General features: G+C 43.7%; 1 protein-coding gene across 2 annotated transcripts in view; it reads left to right on the top strand.

Moving 5' to 3' along the window:
- Nucleotides 1–19,502, top strand: part of MMD (monocyte to macrophage differentiation associated) — a 129,058-nt gene that overhangs the window by 94,753 nt on the left and 14,803 nt on the right. For both annotated transcript variants that reach the window (XM_069654931.1, XM_069654932.1), the window contains 3 exons: nt 1,840–2,000; nt 5,260–5,334; nt 9,874–9,975. In XM_069654931.1, coding sequence (XP_069511032.1) covers nt 1,840–2,000; nt 5,260–5,334; nt 9,874–9,975 — 338 coding nt within the window. The remainder of the gene's footprint in view (nt 1–1,839; nt 2,001–5,259; nt 5,335–9,873; nt 9,976–19,502) is intronic.

Genomic DNA, 19,502 nt, shown 5'->3' with positions numbered 1-19,502 from the left:
TGGGACCTTACGTTGTTAAGCGACGACCCACATTTGTAGACATAAACCAACATTTGCCTTTCTACAAGAAATATACCTGTCGAGCACAGAATGCATGTTCTTTAGGGGGGGGCACAGGTTGGGGTGATGGTGTAAGTGCGAAAGGGGGGGTGCTGTTCGAGGTCAAGAGTGAGGTTCGTAATTCGGGCAGTCCCCCCGCACATGCACAGTTCTTGGCTAGGGGTATGCATAGATGGGATCAGATGCTTAAAGGGACCGTTCGTCCTGACTCCTAAATGCTGATCTGGGGGATCCGTATACGGTTCAGAAACACTGGGACAAAACAGTGCGCACTTTGAAATAAATACCCCAGCTATAGATGGCCCTGGAATACTCTGTGACGGTTATAACGCAGTCATTCTGATTTTTGGAGTAGAGTGGGGTTCAGTATCCCTTTCGGTGGCTAAGGGGAATGAGAGGCGTGCAAAGTGGGTTGAAGCTGAACTGTCAGTTTTTCTCCCAAGAACGCTTGTTCCAAGAGGACTGCTCTGGTGGAAGCACAGTGCATGTTGCTGCAAGCAAGGGATTCTTACTGTACTCTTGCAATTGAGACAGCAAAACGAGCACACTTGGCTTCTCGAGCCAAGGTGTACGAAGTGGGAGACAAGGCGGTAGAGGTGTGGAAACCTCTCAGCAGGGACATGACGGGTCCCATGCTGGCCATGTTTCAGGACAGCCTGAGGGTTGGGACATTGCATCCGAGTCTGTGCTGGGCGATGGTTATAGTTATCCCCAAAAAAAAGGTAAGCCACTGGAGGACTGTGCCTCATATAGGCCCATATCACTCATTAACATGGAATCCAAAATCTTGGCAGAAATCCTGGCGACTCAATTGCTAGCAGTTTTGCCAGCACTAATCCGTCCGGACCACAATGGTTTTCTGCTTAAAAGGGCGACCCACATGAACATCCAGCGGCATCACGCGGCCCTAGACGTGGCTGTCAACATCTCTGGGCCACTGTCGTTGGGGCCATAGACTTTGAGAAAACCTATTGTTGCTTCATCTGGGAAATCATGTTGCATATGGGCTTTGGACCAGACTTCCTAGGATGGGTGAAGCTGCTGTATGTGCATCCCAGAGCGGTAGTCTTGGTTGGATAACTACAAGGGTAACCTCGGGTATAAGAAAGAAACGCCTTGGAAGATTTGGTTGCTGCTTTCTGCCAGGAGAGTTTATATTTTGTAAACGGAGATGCAGAGATTGCTTAGCTGCGGCAGAAGTTCATTGCGCTTTTCCTATTTTGACCATCCATCTTTTGGAGGGTGTATTACTATATATGTGAGTTGTGCCTGTTTCCTTGGTCCACTGCTGGGATTGAAGATACTAGCTTGGGAGAGTAGTGGTGAACCTGGAGTTCAGGAACAATAGTGGCATTTGAATACATTTATTTTCTGCATGTGGGTGACTACACTGAACTCTATGACTGGCATATTTTCAGAACTACAGCACGTTATTGGGAAGGTGTCTGGAAATATGTTGCAGTGGAATGGTTTCTTCAGGTCTTATTTTATAGCAGTGTAATGTTTTCATGATAGTAGGAATGTACCATCTTGTTAGTCCCCTTTTTAAAGTGTGCTTTCCTTCACATCGAAGGGATTAATCTGGTGCATCCAGCATTTTAATGCTGCTTACCAACATTCCACCCTCTGCTTTAAAAATACAAAGTCATAAAATAGGAGTGCTTAAACGTGATTGCATGATTGATTAGTTGTCTGAAAACTTGATTTTAAAATATTCATGAATCCATTTTGTATATTATTGTAATTATTTCAAAATATATATATATATTTTTTTTTCAGTTCCTCATTGTTCCTGCCATTGTGGGTAGTGCACTATTACACAGAATGTCAGATGATCGCTGGGAAAAGATAACGGCATGGGTTTACGGAATGGGCCTTTGCGCTCTTTTCATTGTTTCTACAGTATTCCACATAGTCTCATGGAAAAAGAGTCATTTAAGGTAAGGCATTGCTTTAGGATTGCGTTCGATACATACGTGTTATAAGGAATCACGGGAACAAGATGAAGATCTACCAAGATATTATGTACAGTTAAGTGACCTCTTGTTTAAGAGACCCCTGGCTGAGACTGTCTTCTCCCAGCACCTACTTCAGATCCTGATCTGTAACAGCAAATGTTGAAACACTTCACCACATTCCAGTCAGGGTATCCATTCTATTCTGAAATGTGTTGCACAGTCTAACCATTTACAAATGCCAGCAGGTTTATGAACATTATGTTCTATGTGCAAACAAGAGAAATCACTTTAAGCATAAAACAATAACCATATTCGATTTTCTGTTGAAGTAATCTTTTGCAAAATGATAAAGGAAGCAGTTTAGTATCGGTTTCTTTTCAGTCTCTGGAATTAAAAAAGCTGCAACCTAGTTGACATTTTGAGAACTTAGCTGATAACATGCTTGGAGATATCGGGATCGCCCACTGACTCAGAAATGCAAACATTGATATTTTCTTTCCTTCTATAAATAAAGATGGAAAAATAAAAAAATAGTTGGGAACTTGGTTTTGTACTTTAAGTACTTCAGAACTCCCTTTTTATTCATTTGTTTGCAAGGACGTTGTCTGTTTTATTTATGGTGCATTGTGATTGGTTAGCACGGATCAAGCCAGACATGTTATGGACCAATATGCAAAGGTGGAAAGCCACCAATAAACGGAATTTATTTGGAATAAGTTTATTTACAAATTAATCTGTACTGAAATGCGTCTTATTTGCTGTTACATTCAGTACCACTTGCTATCAACGCTAGGCATGTCATCGTTGAAGAATAGAAGCTAAGGTCATTTATTTTTACAAGAGGTAGAAATGATGTCCAAAAGCGGCAACCAGTCTACCCTTTCCCAAACTATTTCCTCAATCATTCCCTACACGTGTTCATTTCTTAATGTCCCGCCTGGACGTTCTTTGAATAGCTTGAGGATTTCATACTTCTTTCTCCTTTTATTACTTTCCCTTTTTATCTTGTCCAGGTTGCTGCATGTCCGAGCTCTGCTCAACCGTGATACTGGGGTGGAGCTTTAGGATGGGATTCTCTTAACAAAAAGCCTGCCAACTACTTTTTTACAGGAGTTTAAAATGCGTGCACATGCTCTCTGAGGTGCCTGAAGCATCCAGTGTGGTGAATACTTTACTCGGGTGGTGTACTAAGTGTGTTTATTTAGGTTTGGTTGTATGTGAATAATGGTCCAGATTCAGCTTCCAATTATTCCTAATCAGCTAGCGTTGATGTTTAACTGCTTTGAGAAGAGACGAAGAACAGGATTTGGCATATTGCAGTGTTTTTAATAAGATGTGTGTCACTCTGAAACTGTAAAATATGTTTCTGTTCAGGTTATCATACATGTAGGAACCATAGTGTTGTCTTCCCCTCTTCCTGTACCCATAGATGGAGGGTATTCCTCACAATAAAACATAGGGAGCCCCACGTTTACTTCCAAGTCTGGAGCATGGGGCAAAATAAAATGACGACCATGAGTAAATGGTTCCTGATTTTATTCAACCTTTCCATTCCATGTCTAATTACTTGTAAAAAAAAATGTAACTTAACAATGAGCATGTTAGTGAACAGTAGAGAAGTAATGCAATACAAACACTAACATTTTTGTGAAACATGAATAACGTTCAGAAGTGCAAAATGCAAAAATTACTATGAGTCCTCTTACACTTAACATCCATCTGGGATAGCACATTCAAACACCATACATATTAGTAAGTCACCAGTAGAAATGGGTTTTAATGTGCCAATTGGACAGTAGTCTGTATCATCTAGACCCCTGAGCTCCAGGAATATATCATGTTCTTAGTTCTACGAAGGTGTCAAAACTTTTGCCTGCTTTCTTTTGGAAACTTTTTGATTCTCCCACTATCGATGAAATCTAATGTAAGGGCGCCAACTTCGACCATAATGGCCAAGTTTATTTCTGGCCTCTGTCTTCGGGGTGATGGTCAATATTTGAATGATATGCTCTAGTTTCAAATCTAGGCGCAGAAAAAGGCATGTTTTGAGAAACTTGCTTCTTGATGCCAAATATGATGATCATACATTGTTACATCTAAATGCCCAAAGTGACTTTTCTGTTCATCTGCCCTTGGTTGCTCTTCAAAGGGTTGAAGCTGTTTATTTTCAAGAAACGTTGCACTTTTCTCAATCAAACTGGGTGACCCTTGTCCTTGCCACTGCAGACCAAACATAAGGGTCTTGTTTATCAATTTGTTGACCTTTGTACATACTGATATGAGCAATTGTATAAACTTTTTCTTACTAAAGCCTAGTTGGTTGTGCAGTCTTTTTATTTCAAATTGCAGTTTTGACCAAATGCGTGTACACAAACCAGCTCTTCTGTCTGTTTCTGCAGGCGAAAGAAAAGGTGTTTCTGAGTTTTACTAGGACTATTACTCAATTTTGTTTGTTGCGTGTGAATTTTTTTACCTACAAGTAATTAGACATTGAAGTGAGATGTTGAATAATTTCGATTAGGGTCAATTTTTTCATGGTTGGGCTTTTCCTTTAACAGTTTTTACAAAGCGGGTCTGTGCTTGTGGGATCTAAAATAGTAATGTTAAGACTTTGCACCCAAGGTCTTGTTGGATATTGTGCTTGTGTCTTGGTGGCAGCTTTTTTAATGTTAGTTCAACCCCATGCTTTGCAAAGCACCTTAGTCCCCTTGTTTGCTGTGAGGCATGTTACATTTCTATCTACAAATTCGGTGCATTAGTCTATTTCTTGAGTCATGTATGTTGTGCCAAACCCTTATCCCAATTATATTCTCCCCTCCTTTGCCTATTCCGCTTTTCTACTTTCTCAGAGCTGTGCATCCTACCCTTTGCTCACTGATTTCTCCTCCATTCTTTGCGGTCCCTTATATCATATATCTGTCAGATTCACCCACCCCTCCTTATGGCTTCTATTTTACTCCTGCATACAGTTAATTGAAGTGAATCAGATCTGCCCACTGGCAAATTAAGATCTTTATAACTTTTATATAAATGCCATATGCTGCAGTTGCCAGATGATCACTTTGCTCTTCTATAGCCAGTCAGCGTAAAAGTGACTATGCATAAGAGTAACACATTTATGTTTATATTGCGTAATGAGAAGTGGCTATATTATCTTGTTTCGCTGTTTAAAGAAGTATAAATGTAATAAGAATGCAAAAGCCGATTTCTCTTTCATTATTAGTTTTGCTTTTGTTTTTAGGACCATGGAGCATTGTTTCCACATGTGCGATAGAATGGTTATTTATTTCTTCATAGCAGCATCCTATACGCCATGGTGAGTAATGATTTTTTTTATTAAATCCGGAATTGCGTTAGTACACCCATTTTGACCAAATGTTTGTTTTCTCTAAAAAGCAAAGATCTTATATAGTGGGTGCAATCCATTTTCTGCTGTTTAAAACAAATGTGGTTAGATTAAGTTTAGTTGTAAAACAATCTGTACTTTGCTCTGGGGTGGAGTGGAATTCTTTCCTTTTGTGTATATTTTTCATCACATCCAAACTAGTAGTATTTTCTTACATATGAAAAAGGACACAAGGAAGATTTACATTTGTACACATGTTTTTTCCACTGTTTTTATCCTTGTGTTGTATATGCATGTTACCATTTTCAAAGGAATGCATGGTACGTCTTATGTGAAGCATGTTTTCCTGTTAACACCCAATCATAAGACCACAGATGCTAAATCATTGTTGAAGGAACAGAGATTCCTCTTATTTTGGCAGTCCTCAAGAGTGCTTTTTTAATGTATTTTTTGTTTTTTTGCGGAGGCATTGGAATTGATTAGGGGTGTCTTTTTCTGGGACCATCCGAATGATGGTGTATGTGGGTATTTGTCAACATTTTAATTCCAGTTTTAAGGAAAATGTGTTCAGTATGCGGCTGCCAGTGAGTTGTACAGTTTGTTTTATTATGGGCAACGGGTGAACAGAGTAACTAGGGCAAATGTTGGTCAGCAAGATTTAATTAAGTTATCAGATATTGAATTCTGGGTGTTCTAATTTCCTGTATTTTCCCCAACCCCTCACCTGTTGACATCTGTGACCAGTGTTATGGGTTAGTTGATCAATTTCTGCTAGATTGATGACTTCTCCTGAGAGGGGTAATGGAAGTATGAAGGTTCTTGACAGGTGTTCATCCGGTCTTGATGATTGTACCCCTATCTGCCATTTCTCAATCATTGCGTCTTGGTTACATTCTTGTTGAGTAGTTCTATTTTCAGGAATGTTCTGATAGGTATGTTATGTGGCTGCGATTATGGGTATGGATACCTCGGGACCCTTTTCTGTTGGCGGCCAGACTCCTTCTGTTTTTGACCATCTATTGGAGGATTGAGCATACAAGAGCTGCTTAGTCCATACTTGGGTGTGGGACCTGGTCCTCCCGAAAATCTGCAATAAAGGTTGCTAAATGTGTTTGCAGAGTGCATTAAGTTTAATAGAGGTTGAATGCTTTCAAAGCAGATGTGTTATAGATATGGGTCTGGAAAAAGCCATTCCAAACAGTTGATTATTTTTTTATTTTTTTGCATCACGCTACTGTTAAAAAAAAAAATGGTCAATTTTTAAGTATGTGTCATGGACTGGGGATTAAAAATATAGTCCATGTCAAATTGCTGGATGCCTGGAGGATATGTAATCCAGAGTACAACACAAATAGAATGCTCAAAAACGTTATGTACCCTTGACTGTAAAAACGTGCAATGTTAGTTCCTGTCCAGGACAAGGTCTAAGGGCGTGTTGCACCACCTGTCCCAACTGAGGGAGGAGGTCAATTTAAGGATTGCACTGTCACAGGTTGTTTCAACAGCTTAGATCTGCTTAATTTGGTCCATAATTATTCAAGATAACTAAAAGTTCATTATCAACTTTACATTCTTACCATCTTCCGTCTTCATCTGCTTTAGTATTAAGGATCTGGATAGAATGTTTTTTTGTGAAATAGGTCGCTTGGCTAAAGATTTTCATGCACTTTCTTTTGCCTTGGACACTCTGAATTTCTTTTCCTTTACGTAATACGACTTTTCATAAACGTCTGTCTTGATGTTCATCTTCCATTGAATCCTGGATGGCCATGCACTGTTTACATCTAAACTATAAAAGCTGAAATTCTTCTTTTGTCGCTATATCTTCTGTCATTAGTCTTTTGTTTATTTTACTCCTCCCCAGGTAGCTATTGGCACTTCAGTCCGCAAACACGGTGTTCTTTATTCTTCCTTCTCTTGCCAAAATCTAGGTTGCACTTCATTTTAAGTCATCCGATTTTATTTGTCAACAAAAATGCTGTTATAATAACAGCAGAATCACAACACCCATATAAAACAATAAAAAACACACTTTTAAAATCCGAGTTTACAATTGAAACCAACCCAACTTTTACACATCCTTCATCGTAACTTCAAACCTTCATACTCTGCTGATTTGTGTGCATGTCCGAACATTAAATTACACAGAACAAAATGAGCGCCATCAGAGGAGTAGACGTAATTACCACGTTTTCAAGGCTTTCCGGAAGGCCCAGTATGGTTCCTCTGCTCGTAACCCATGGGGCAGGGCATGCCAGTGGCTGACCGCTACTGCAGGGAAACTCCCTCCTCCTCCTTTGGCTCTTTTCAATTTTGGCGGGACCAGACGATGAGCATGGAGGGATCGTACTGGTTTGTTGGAATTGGCCCTTTCAATTTTCTGAGCCAGGTATTGTGGGGCTGTGTTGCTGAACATGTGTGGGTAATAGGTAGCATTTTGAAAACGATCCTTTCTCGGATTGCCAGCTAGTGAACCTTCTTCCTAGCCGCTGAAATGTGGTCTCTTTTGGGAATGTTCAGTGCTTCCGCAGGGCATTGTTCTGGATTAACTGTAATGTGTTGATGTTTTGTTTGGAAGTACCGGAGAAGAGGACATTGCAGTAATCCAACCTTGCCTCAGTAATGGCTCTGACAATAGTCAGGCAGCTCTCTGGGGTCAGAAATTTTCTGACTGCGTTGATGAGCTTAGCGGTGTAAGCTGCCGAGGAGTCCACTGCGCTCATTTTTTTTTTTTTAGCAAGAGATAGGGAGGCATCCAAATGGACGCCTAGTGTTTTTACCGAAGCTCGATCCTCTCCCAGCAATGCCACTAGACCACCAGGGATCCGTTTGTGACGGGGGTGAGGGGGCTGCTTGCTATGTACGTTCAACTCACATGGGAGTCAGCCGCCCAAGACCAGGGATATGACACCCCCCCACGCCCCCTCAACCAACCCGGAGCTCTGGCTGGGTTGCGTTACAGCTTCTCCCTCTGGGAAAGGTCAGAGACCCTCTGGGGCTCCCTGGAACCGCTGCTGGGCTTGGACGGTCAAACCACATGGGAGACAGCCGCACAAGACAGGGACAACACCCCTGCCCATCCTGCAGCGCTGGCTGGGCTGCAATTCAGAATTTCCCCCTGGGGGGGAGAAGTGGACCCTGCCAGGGTTTCCCTGTCGCTACCGCTGTGTTTGAGGACAGTACACCCACATGGGGAACATCACCTCCAACCATCCTGGAGTTCTTGCTGGCCTGTGTTACAATCACCCCTTCTTAAACTTGGAATTTTGTCTACTTTTTAGAAATGTAAGCCTTTGTGCCCTCCCATTCAGGTTTCCTACCCTTCTCTTCTATTCCGTCCACGCATGTCCTATGGGGGGCGGGGGGGCAAAAACGGCTGCCTCTCGCTGGTAACCATATCAAAATGTTTTTTTTTTATTTCCACTCAACCTGTTCTTGAAAGCCTGGAAAATGGCGAATTCAGCACAGCAAAATATTTGTTCCTACAAGGAAAAAACCACTAGGGATGCCGAAGTGTTTGGGTTGGAGCTGCTTTCTTTTCTCCATCGTTGAAATAATTAAGGATTTAGAAACTAAAATATTTCTACACACCCAATGCTGACTTCTCTAATATGCATGCCTCCAGTCTAATAGTGTATGCTCTCTTAAGTATCACAATGACCTGCATTCTCCTGAGCATGCTCAGACCTTTCTACGGTCAGGCGATACAACCTTTAGTATACCGGCACAGTCTTGCAGTTACTATTGAACACTGTAGCCTGTAATATAGTGTTGCTAGTGGCTTTAGCGGTGTGCAAAGGTGCTGGAAAATTTACTAGCGGCATAATTTGAGGAAGCTTTGCAAGTCTTCGGCTAGCCGAATGGTAGACTGACATGTTGGGATGCGGCCATGAGTCTACAAAATCTATTTTTCTCTTTTGTTGCAATTGGTAAGACTAATTGACCTTACATTGGGCTGCATTGAGCACCACCAAAGCAGAGAAACCTACACTCTCAATCCAGGCTGAATAGTTGTTTGCTACTGCTTTTGTGGTCCCTGATGATGCTTTCTTACGGCATGTCATATTTTGGTATAGGCATCTCCTGCAGCATTGGGAACTGGTTCTCGTCCAGCTAATAGCCGTGCAAAGGCCACAAGTGATTTGGGTGTGGAGTACTGTAGTCCTCTTCCTTGCTCGGGGGAGCCCAGATTCGACTGTGGTTCCACTTCCGCCTCAACCAGTATATTTTCTTTTCAAGAGAAGATTATGCCACTCCATCTACCTTCTCTTGTAGCCAGTGTGCACTTTGCAATCTTTACTCATTTTAATATTGAGCAAAAGTATGTACTGTTTTTTTGCACTAATTGAAGTGGAAATCCCACACGTTTGGTGGCTAGAGGTTATGAACAAGCAATAAAGGAGTAAAAGGGTAAATCTGTTTTTTCTCCCATATCTATGAAAACCGCTTTTGGGTACAGGATACTTCATTCGATGAATCTATAAACATGTGTAATTTTATTTTTAATAGGTTAAACCTACGTGAACTCGGACCTCTGGCATCCCACATGCGTTGGTTTATCTGGCTAATGGCAGCTGGTGGAACCATTTATGTATTTCTTTATCATGAAAAGTAAGTATTCTTTTATAAGTTAATCTAAACTTTGTTCTTTTTCAGTGCATCGAAAAATGTTGAAGTTTTTGAAATGTCGAGAATACATTTGTAGCCAGACTCAATCTTCGTTTACTTTGTAAATAAAAGTGGAATTTGCGACTTTTATTATTATTATTTTTTTTTTCTTCACTTTCCCTTCTAATCTGAGCTTTCCAGCGCAAGAGGTAGAGTGGGCAGTTGTATATTTTTGAAGAGCATGAAATAACTTAATAGAATAATGACGATTTGACAAAAAAGACTGTTCATCTATATTAACAATTGAAAAGAAAAGTAAAAAGAAAATTCTAAATAACTAGGTTGACTTGAGCGGCTCCATTGTGTTCCTTACTTTCATTATGGAACAAGATAGTCAATATTTTGTTTTCTGATGAACACACATCCAGCTCTTAGCCTTGGCAAAAAAACACTAAGCCTTTTATTACAGCCGTTACAGAAATTGCACAAACAATCCATTCGCAAAAGGAAGCAAACCAATGTGTATGACCGGTCAGCTGCCAAGCACCTCTAGCTTTGAACCTCTCATTGAGCAACTATCCTGTGCCCTCTTTGTCTAAAAAAAAATGTTCTAGCTTGTACTTCCTGAGGGAGAGAAACGTGTCCCACACAGAATCCACACTTGCATTTTACTGCTGTTGCAGAAAGCCACTGCTTATACCTGGCTTGAGGTTGTGGAAACAACTCTTATCATTTCAAGAAAACTATTTCAAGGTGAATTGTTATAGTGAGTACATTAATAGCATCACACATTAATATAGTTGAGATTATTTATTTTAACTAAACCTAAGATGCAACTGACCTGTCAATTTGAGCAGGAGGCAGACCTGGCTAAAGTATACTTTTTTTCACTGAAGACAAATCTGTGGCTCTTTCTGTAGTAATTCCCACCATTCTAAAAGTAGTGCAATTTGTAGTGCCTCTGTGCTAGTCTCTTCGTTCACTTAATTCAAATCATTTGTCTTTAAAAGCTCCTGCAAGTAGATGCCATGGAATGGTGTACTGATCCCACACTTGAATGCCAATCTAAAACGGTTCTTTTCATTTTATAGTGCTGCAGATAGATAATCTGATCTGATCAAAGCTATTCCACTATTGACAAACTTAAGCTCTTTTTAGATCCTGCCAACACTAGCTGAGGAAAGTTCTCCTTGACTGGGGGGGGGGGGGGGGGGTCATTTTCACTTCTTGCATGACATGGACATCTTGCAGTAGCATCTCTAACAATGTCATTCTGACATTGTCAACTAACCTTAGTCCACTATTGATAACAATTACTCAGGCAACCCTATTTAGTGTCCCAAACGTTGGGCTGCTTTCTTAAGGTTCCAGTGCCGAAGAGGGCTTCTGTACCCAAGCAGTATCCGTGATTTAGGAAATTGATTAAAAGAGGCCACACGTACAAAAACCTGAAAACTAAAATGTCAGAATGCCTGAAGGAGTGAGGACTGGTTCCCTGTGGCAATACAATGAAGGAGATTGAGAATAGATGATACACAGTAGTTATGAGTCAGTTGGAGACCCTGTATATGGTTGTCGGAGGAGAATGTGTGTGATAGCCTTCCTCTTAATTTCTCTCTAGTATTATTAAGTGTAATTTAATGGATAGCATACAACCATGAGAGCAGAGCAAGAAGGTAGTATAATAATTGAACTTTGCAGCATTCAAAACAGTAGTGAGAGCAAGGAGTGACTTCTTGTAGGAAGACTGAGTGACTACATTAGTGGCGTAGATTGAGGCAGATGCTTGTCCTCAGCGGTTTGATGGTTGGGGATAAGCCTTACTTGAGGGCTTGGGCAATGTGGCATGAGCTGGGCAATGGCACTCAAAAGGATCGGGCACTGCTCAATTGAACCACTGAAATGCCAATTCTATGGGGGTCAGTTTTAAAGGGTTGTCCCGACTTGGTATACTCAGGAAGCAGTAGTCAGATTTCTATTTTCATTCAGCAAGTTTAAAAGGTAGGGAGGGAGAGTGGTGGATGGGCCGAGGTTGAAATGTAGAACGGGGCTAAGGGTATGATTGGCCAACAGAGGGTGCAGAAGAAGTGAGGAAGATGAGATGAGAGTTTCCACGATTGTAGGATGAGAAATGTATAAAGGGCAACCAGGGAATGATCTGAGAGTTGTTCAAACTGAGCTTCTGATGCTTGTGAATCTGCTTAGAATCACATGCTGTGCATATAGTCTGACATGGTTCATAGCCATAATGTCGAATTCAATAATTTCGAAAGTCAAAAAGTCGAATCCAAAAAGTCGAAAACAAAAATGTCGAATTTTTTTTTTTGGTTGCTTTTTTTTCGAAGTGGGGGGTTCCCCCCCAACCCCCCTTTTTTTAATTTTTTTTTTTTGTTTTACCCCTTTTTTTACCACCGGAACCCAAAAAAAATATATAAATAAATTCGACATTTTTGTTTTCGACTTTTTGGATTCGACTTTTTTGTAATTCGACTAATTTCATTCGACATTATGACTGGACACCGTCTGACATTTAGTGGTAATCTTGCAGTATTCCATCATTTTTTCAAAGATCAAAAAGGGACGTTGACATGTCTGTAACACTATCCCTAATGTGGTGTGTAGTGCACCACGATCATTCACGCAGCGAGGTCCCTCAAATAGTTTTTTTGTGCCATTCTTGTCGGTTGCTCTCATGTGTATCTCGTGTTAAAGAGAATTATTGAAGTTCTACATGTTTTCGACTCATCTACGAACTTCTTCAACGACTGTTCCCATTTGCCATCCTGCAAACATTTGCGGAATCCAACAACGCAACGGCTGTTGTCAGCCTTTACCTTCAGGCTTTGGCCTTACAGTAGGGAGAGTGGGGACCCGTTTTTCGCGACACTTCTCTTTAGAGAATGCCTTTTTCTTTCCTTTCCCTCCTCTTCATTTACTTGTCTGCCTGCTCTTTTTCCACGTTACCATGTAGAGAACTCCATTTAAATGTTGCCCTTCCTGTAACAGTACGTTTCCGTGGAAGGACATTCTTAAGATGTGTAACAATTGTCTTCCTTGTGACCACGACGAGCGCCGTGGCAAGGCCTGTCGACTCTTTATGCCTAAGATGCTTAAAGAAAGAAACACAAAGTGGTGGGCGGCCTACGCTGCGCAGACGGAGAGTCATTCTCCCACTGGCGTAGTCTCCTCAAGCAGACATGGCTCTGCTTCAGAGTCCAAAGTCTTTATTGTGGAGTGGGCTGACTCCCACATGCCCACCCGAGCCCTGCAGTGCGATGGGAAACTCACACCCTGGCGACAAGGGCACACACTCTTCAAAGGCCAAGCACACACCCCTCGTCCTCCTCTGACAAAATCTTCACAAAAGCCTTTGCACCTACAGGCTCGTTGAAAGGTTTGATGTGGCCCAGTGAACCTTAGGGTTCAGGGCCCGCTGCGCCTCCACAGTCGCGGTTTGCGCATGGTACCAATACTTCCGTTTCCTAGGGTGCTCCCCTAAAGTTTCAGCGCATGTTTCCGATGCATTGAAAGACGTGTAGAAACGCGCTGCTTTAGTCAAAACTCACCCCAAACTCAGGGGGGGGGGCATAGGGGGGAAGCATTCTATGGCTGTTCTTTGTGGTTCTGGGCCTAAAAAAAAACCTTCTCTGCTTTTAGGGTATTCCTACGCCTACTCTCATTTATCCCAGGCCCTACAGGGGCCCACAGACCCTGCTCTATCTGACTTAGCTTTTCCTCTTCCAGAAGATTCAACATTCATTTCCTGAACTAGAGAAAGGTTTAAACACTGTATTAACTAAGTGTCTGAATTTATTGTGTTTTCAGATTAGTTTAATGAGATATTTAAGGTCCTGTTCCCTTTAAGAAGGCACAAGGCCCTCGCAGTCTCCTAGGCTTCATCCCCCTGAGGTTCACTCATCTTTGCCTAGACAAAAATTGCCTGATCCCACTGCAAGTTTTTTTCAAGATGATCAGTATGATCAAGGCATGATGTCTACTATGTCCCGGATCATGATGAGGGCTCCACTTTATATCCAGGGTCATTCCGTCCCAGACTCTCTGGTCATTACCGCAACTCGAAATAGTGCAAGATTGCCCGGTCTTAAATCGAATCTCCTCCTGATAAAGACTGCAAGAATCTTAACACCCTGGGCAAAAGGCACCTCTTCTGCGGCCTACAGTACCTGCGTCGCTAACAACACCGATCTTCTTATTAGCATCAGTGATGTCAAATAGGGACTGGTACAAGAGATCTGCAAAATGTGTCTGCGACTACAAGGTTGCAGCTACTTGCAGTGGTGCAGGAAGGATGTCACATCACACAGAACAAAAAGAACATGCTTGATTCTGCAGAAACAGCAGGTAGGGTGTTGGCTGAGGGCACTCTCTTGAAACTCCATGCACGGCTTAAACATTCCAGGTTTAAACCCAAAGACGCAGGCCTTGCTCATTAACAAACATATCAGGGATTCAGCTCTCTTCGGCAATGCGGTGGACAAAACGCTTGAGACTGCATAGAAGAAGCACACAAGGCATTGAAATATCATATTAATCAGATCTCTAGCAGGCCGTATGTACAAAGCAGGGTCTTTTATACCCGCCAGTCCTTTCCGCGTACGAGTGCTTATGGTACAGGGGAGTAATTCTGATATTCTGTCCAAGGAACATCCGGGACCTATCAAAACCCTCAACAGCAGGGATTTCGGTGTGGCAAAGGAAGGGGAAGAAATGCAGCAGCCAGAGGCTCCCCTGCCAGCAACTGACTCTATGATTTGTTTCCCCTCCCATGCCTCTACAGTAGTAGGGTGTGTTTATATGCTTCACCCACGCATGGGAGGGAGTAAACTCAGACCAGTGGGTGCTCAAGACTGTAGGCGACGGTTATTAAATTGAGTTTCTTCATCTGCCTCAATACCATCCGTCAAAGAACAGAAGACTGTCTCCGGAACATCGCCTCATCCACCTGGAGAAGGAAGTACAGATCCTGCTCAAAAGGAGCAATCAAATGCTTCTCAGATCAGGTAGACAAGGTTATTTATTCAGTATGCTTCCTTGTACTCAAAAAGTATCATGCACCCTGTGTTAGACCTGCGTCAAGTACGTCAAGCCTCAAAAGTTCCGGCTGACAACTCTGCAGAAGGTAATCCCATTGCTGAAGCAAGGGTATTACATGGCCACCGTAGATATGAAGGATGCATACTTTCAATGTTTCTAGCACATAGAATGTACTTAAGCTTCCTGATAGAAAATACTCACTTCAGTTCAAAGTAATCCCATTCGGCAGAAGACTATCGTCTTCCACTCCGATGAGAGGGTTCTAAACATGTTGCTCCAGATACTTCAGTATGTAGCCGGTCGTCGGGTAACTGTACTGAAAGCCATGCAGCTGTTGAGGATGATGGCACCCTCGATCTTCCTGGTTCCACACGCCCATCTTTGTATGTGTCCTAGCAGGTTTGGCTCTCCAGCCAATGGTGTCAGGCAAGCAGTCAGTGGGACTATCTAGTGGTTGTCTCGACAGCCCTCATTCAGTCTCTACAGTGATGACCGTAGGAGAACCTTCTGAATGGAAAATTCTTCACCACCCCCGCAGTAGAAGCCACTCTCACCACAGACACGTCCCTGTCAGGGTGGTTAGCACACCTTTTACACCAGACAGCGCACGGCACTTGGTCACAATCCAAAGCGAACAATCCTATCAATCTGTTGGATCTACTTGCTGTATTCAAAGCTCTAAAAGCCTTTTAGACATCAACTGCAAGGGAAGACTGTTCTGGTCCTTCTAGACGGCACCAGGGCATTGTTTTACTTGAACAAACAGGGGGGGGGGGGACACTCACTCTCAGGGGCTGTCCAAACTGTCATTTTGAAATGGGCACTCAAACTCGATATGTTCCTCCTGTCGCAACATGTTCCAGAGAAACACAATCTTCTGGCAGATTTACTCCAGTGTACTCCTGACACCGCTACTCCCTGAGCCACTGCGCTCCCAAGTTCCGGTAAGCACCGGTCCTTCATGTATTGATACCTCTACCTGTGCTAGATACCCACGAATGTGCCCACTCCTATAACTCGTCTGTTTATCTCAACAAACCTCACAAGATCGTGGTTTACCAAGTAAAAAGCGTCCGGAAGCGGTCTTTTATTTTTGCGGAGAGTTTTTAATTCAGGTGTGAACCAGGAGTTGAGGTGCGCGCGCGGTTTGGCTTTCCATAATTTGAGTGGTGCTACAGTGTTAATGGCTTTAAGAATGCTTCTATTATAAAGGTCTTCTAATTCTGTGGGGTTGGTGATGGTAGAAGTGAAGTCAATGATAGGTTGGAGTAAAGGGATGAGCTTCTCGACTGTGATGTTTTTGCTGATTCTTGTGAGTGGAGCGTTAGGAAGGGGTGCCAGTGTTTGTTTATCTTTGTTGATGGTAAAGGTGATGAGGTGGTGGTCAGTCCAGGCGTGTGTTGGATAGAATGGAGGTGTTGCAGTTGAGGTCTGCAATCCAGTCTAGAGTGCAGCCTTTGTTATGTGTAGGTTGAGAGATGTGGTGGATGAGTCCTAATTCTGAGATTGTGTTTGCGACTGCGCTTGCTTTGTCGTCTTTCTCGTCATTATAGCCCAGATTTAAGTCAACTAATATAATTATCTGTGAATTGGGTTTGGTGTTGTTGGAGAGCAGAAGCGCTATGTCATCGTTAAATGAGGATATGGGGCCCGGCGGTCTGTAGATAAGGTGGATGCTGATTGTGCTTGTGTGAGTAGTGGATAGTTTTAAGGTGAGTGATTCTGCAGATGGGAGAGTTTGGTTTAGTATGTGTCTTATGTTAAGGGAGCTTCTTGCTTTAAAGGCTACTCCTCCGCCTTTGGCTGTTTGTCTATCCATGCGGTAGATGGTGTAGTCATTTGGGATGGCTAGCGCTAGTGTGGGACCTGAAGCAATGTGGAGCCAAGTCTCAGTAATAGCTAAGAAGTCTCGATCATTTAGCGAGATAAGGTCGGCTATGTCTAAGGCATGGGCGACTAATGATCTTGCGTTGATTAGTGCGCCTTTGATTGTTTCGGTTGTGGGTTGGGGTGATTTTCTGTTGAGTGTGCGGGCGGAGGAGGATTTAGAACGGGCAGTAGGCTGTTCAGGAGATGCTGTTGTATGTGTGGTGTGAGTGGCTAGTTTAAGTTTGCTTTTACTTTTGCTTGGACTTGTGTTAGGAAGAGGCGAGGTGGTGGGTGTCCTAGATCCGGGGCGGTCGCGTCTCAGTGTGCCTAAGCTTGGATATGCGTTCCTGATGGTATTGTTATTCAGGATAGGAGTGCAAGGGATAGTCATGCGTTTCTTTTTGGATGGTGCAAGTATCTGCAATGGGGTGGGTTTGATTGTGGCAAGGCTGGAATGGGTTTAGGTTAGGTAGGAATGGGGTGGGACATGGGATAGGATGGTGTCTAGGACATGCTGGCCTGCTAAGACCGTTGGGGTGGTAAAGGAAATGCGATCCTGTGCACGGTAGATTGAGCGGTGCCAGATGGAAGGGAAACGTGATGAATATAGTCCAGGCTGGCATAGCTATTTTAGGGTTTTGGATTGGCAGTCTGAAAGCAACACCTATGCCGGTGCTAGCGTTCTAGGTTGGTGCTGGGTGTTTACTTGCAACATAGGTCAGCCTATGTGTCTTTATTGCAGTGGTGATTATTATAAAATTCACTTTGTCTCGGATCGGAGCCTGAAAGGATTTTTTTCCACGATGCCCGCAATTATGGACTAGATTGTGGCCGATTTCCGTGTTGGGGCTTTGAAGCTGGCAGGGGTCTGGAATTGGGCAGGGTGCCTACCTTGATCCAGATGGAGGCAGCAGGAAGGCTGGCCCACTGCTCCTGCAGTGGTGGGGGCTCCTGCACCTCCGGGGTCCCTGCAGTAATGGTTGTGTGTATGTTGTTTAGTCAAATATCCATGCCCTGCAATCATTGCACAATCCCAGGAACTTCTGCATGTCCGTAACTGTCACTGGTTAGGGTGTGCTTCAAACTGCAGCTGTGCGCTCTGGTGTTATTTTCTTGCCATTGACCGAAATTAGTTGGCCAAGATATAATACCTCCGGTTGTCAGTATTTAAATTTTGTCCTGTCCGCTTTGTATACCTTGTCAGCTAGTAATTGTAATAGGGTGATGGAATCGCCCCTGCATTGTCGGTCATTGGCACTACACGCTAACATTCTGGACCTGTGGCGTCTCAACAAATGCCTTAAGTCCCAAGAATTCAGGATGGTCATGTTGCAGGACATGCTCGGCTAATTGTAAGAAGGAGACGGCCCTCCCCTTCGTCCTGAAGTTGGCCCCCAGGGTGTTCACGAAGTGCCTGCCACTGGTGGCAAACCATCTGCGTCTACAGGGAATGCATGTGTACCAGTACCTGGATGACTGGCTCATTCAGGCCAGTTTGCGAGAGTTGACCGTCAAAAAACACAGACGACCATCCAACTGCTGATGAATCTGGGATTCTCCATCAATTATCCGAAGTCCTACTTGACGCCTTTGCAGAATGTGCTGTTCCTAGGAGCCAGACTCAATACCGTCTCCTCCCTAGCATCGCCCTCGGAGGAGTGGGTAGCAGCCATTTCGGGGAAAGTGCAACATCCGTTGTCACTGAAGACCACCGCAGTGTGTACTATTAAGTCGCTTCTCTGCATGAAGTCTTCTTGCACCTACCTTATCCGGCTCTGCAGGTTACGGATGCAGCCTCTTCAGGAAGTCCTGGATGCTGGCTGGGTTCAGATGTCCTGAATCTTTGTGGACAAGATCCGGCTCGACTAAGAGTTCCGTCGGGTGATACAGTGGGGGCTGGGAGGGGGGGGTTCACATCAACGTCTCCCGGGCACAGGGTTCCAAAGTCCTCCCTACCCCTCGTACCAGGAAACTGTCACCATAGATGCTTCCCTGGAGCGCTGGGGAGCCCACACTGGATGTCTACACGCCAGAGGCCTGTGGCAGGCATAGGAGAAGGAGCTCCACATCAATATCCTGGAGCTGCAGGCAATGTTCTGGGCCCTCAAGTCATTCCTTCCCTCCCTGATGGGCAAGGTGGCGAGGAACTTCACGGACACCACCACCACCACCATGATCTACATCAGAAAGCAGGCAGGCAAGCGGCCCCCAGCGCTCTCCAAAGAGGTGCAGGGCTTGTAGCACTGGGCTATCAGACGAGATGTTCCATGTCCCATTTAACCTGGCAGGAGTCGAGAACACCATTGCCGACTCCCTCAGCAGGGAGTTGCGCTCCTGCCCCGAGTGGTAAATTTGGCAGGAACGGGTGTACTGCATCTTCATCAAGTGAGGCAGGCCCCAGATCGATCTGTTTGCGATGGCGGCTTAATCCAAAGATAGAAGTTTTCCAGCTGATTCATCCAACCGAGGAGCATGGGGTACGTGTCCGCCTTCCTTTGGGAGGGCCTGTTTCTGTACGCGTTCCCTCCGTTGCCTCTCCTGCTGTGAGTCATCAATCAACTCCAACCGTGCCAGTGCAGGATAATACTCCTCGCCCTGGCGTGACC

This window comes from Ambystoma mexicanum, chromosome 3q (genome assembly GCF_040938575.1).
Source record: "Ambystoma mexicanum isolate Mex_15411 chromosome 3q, UKY_AmexF1_1, whole genome shotgun sequence".
Classification (NCBI taxonomy): Eukaryota; Metazoa; Chordata; class Amphibia; order Caudata; family Ambystomatidae; genus Ambystoma; species Ambystoma mexicanum.
This window is presented reverse-complemented; position numbering and strand designations above follow the sequence as displayed.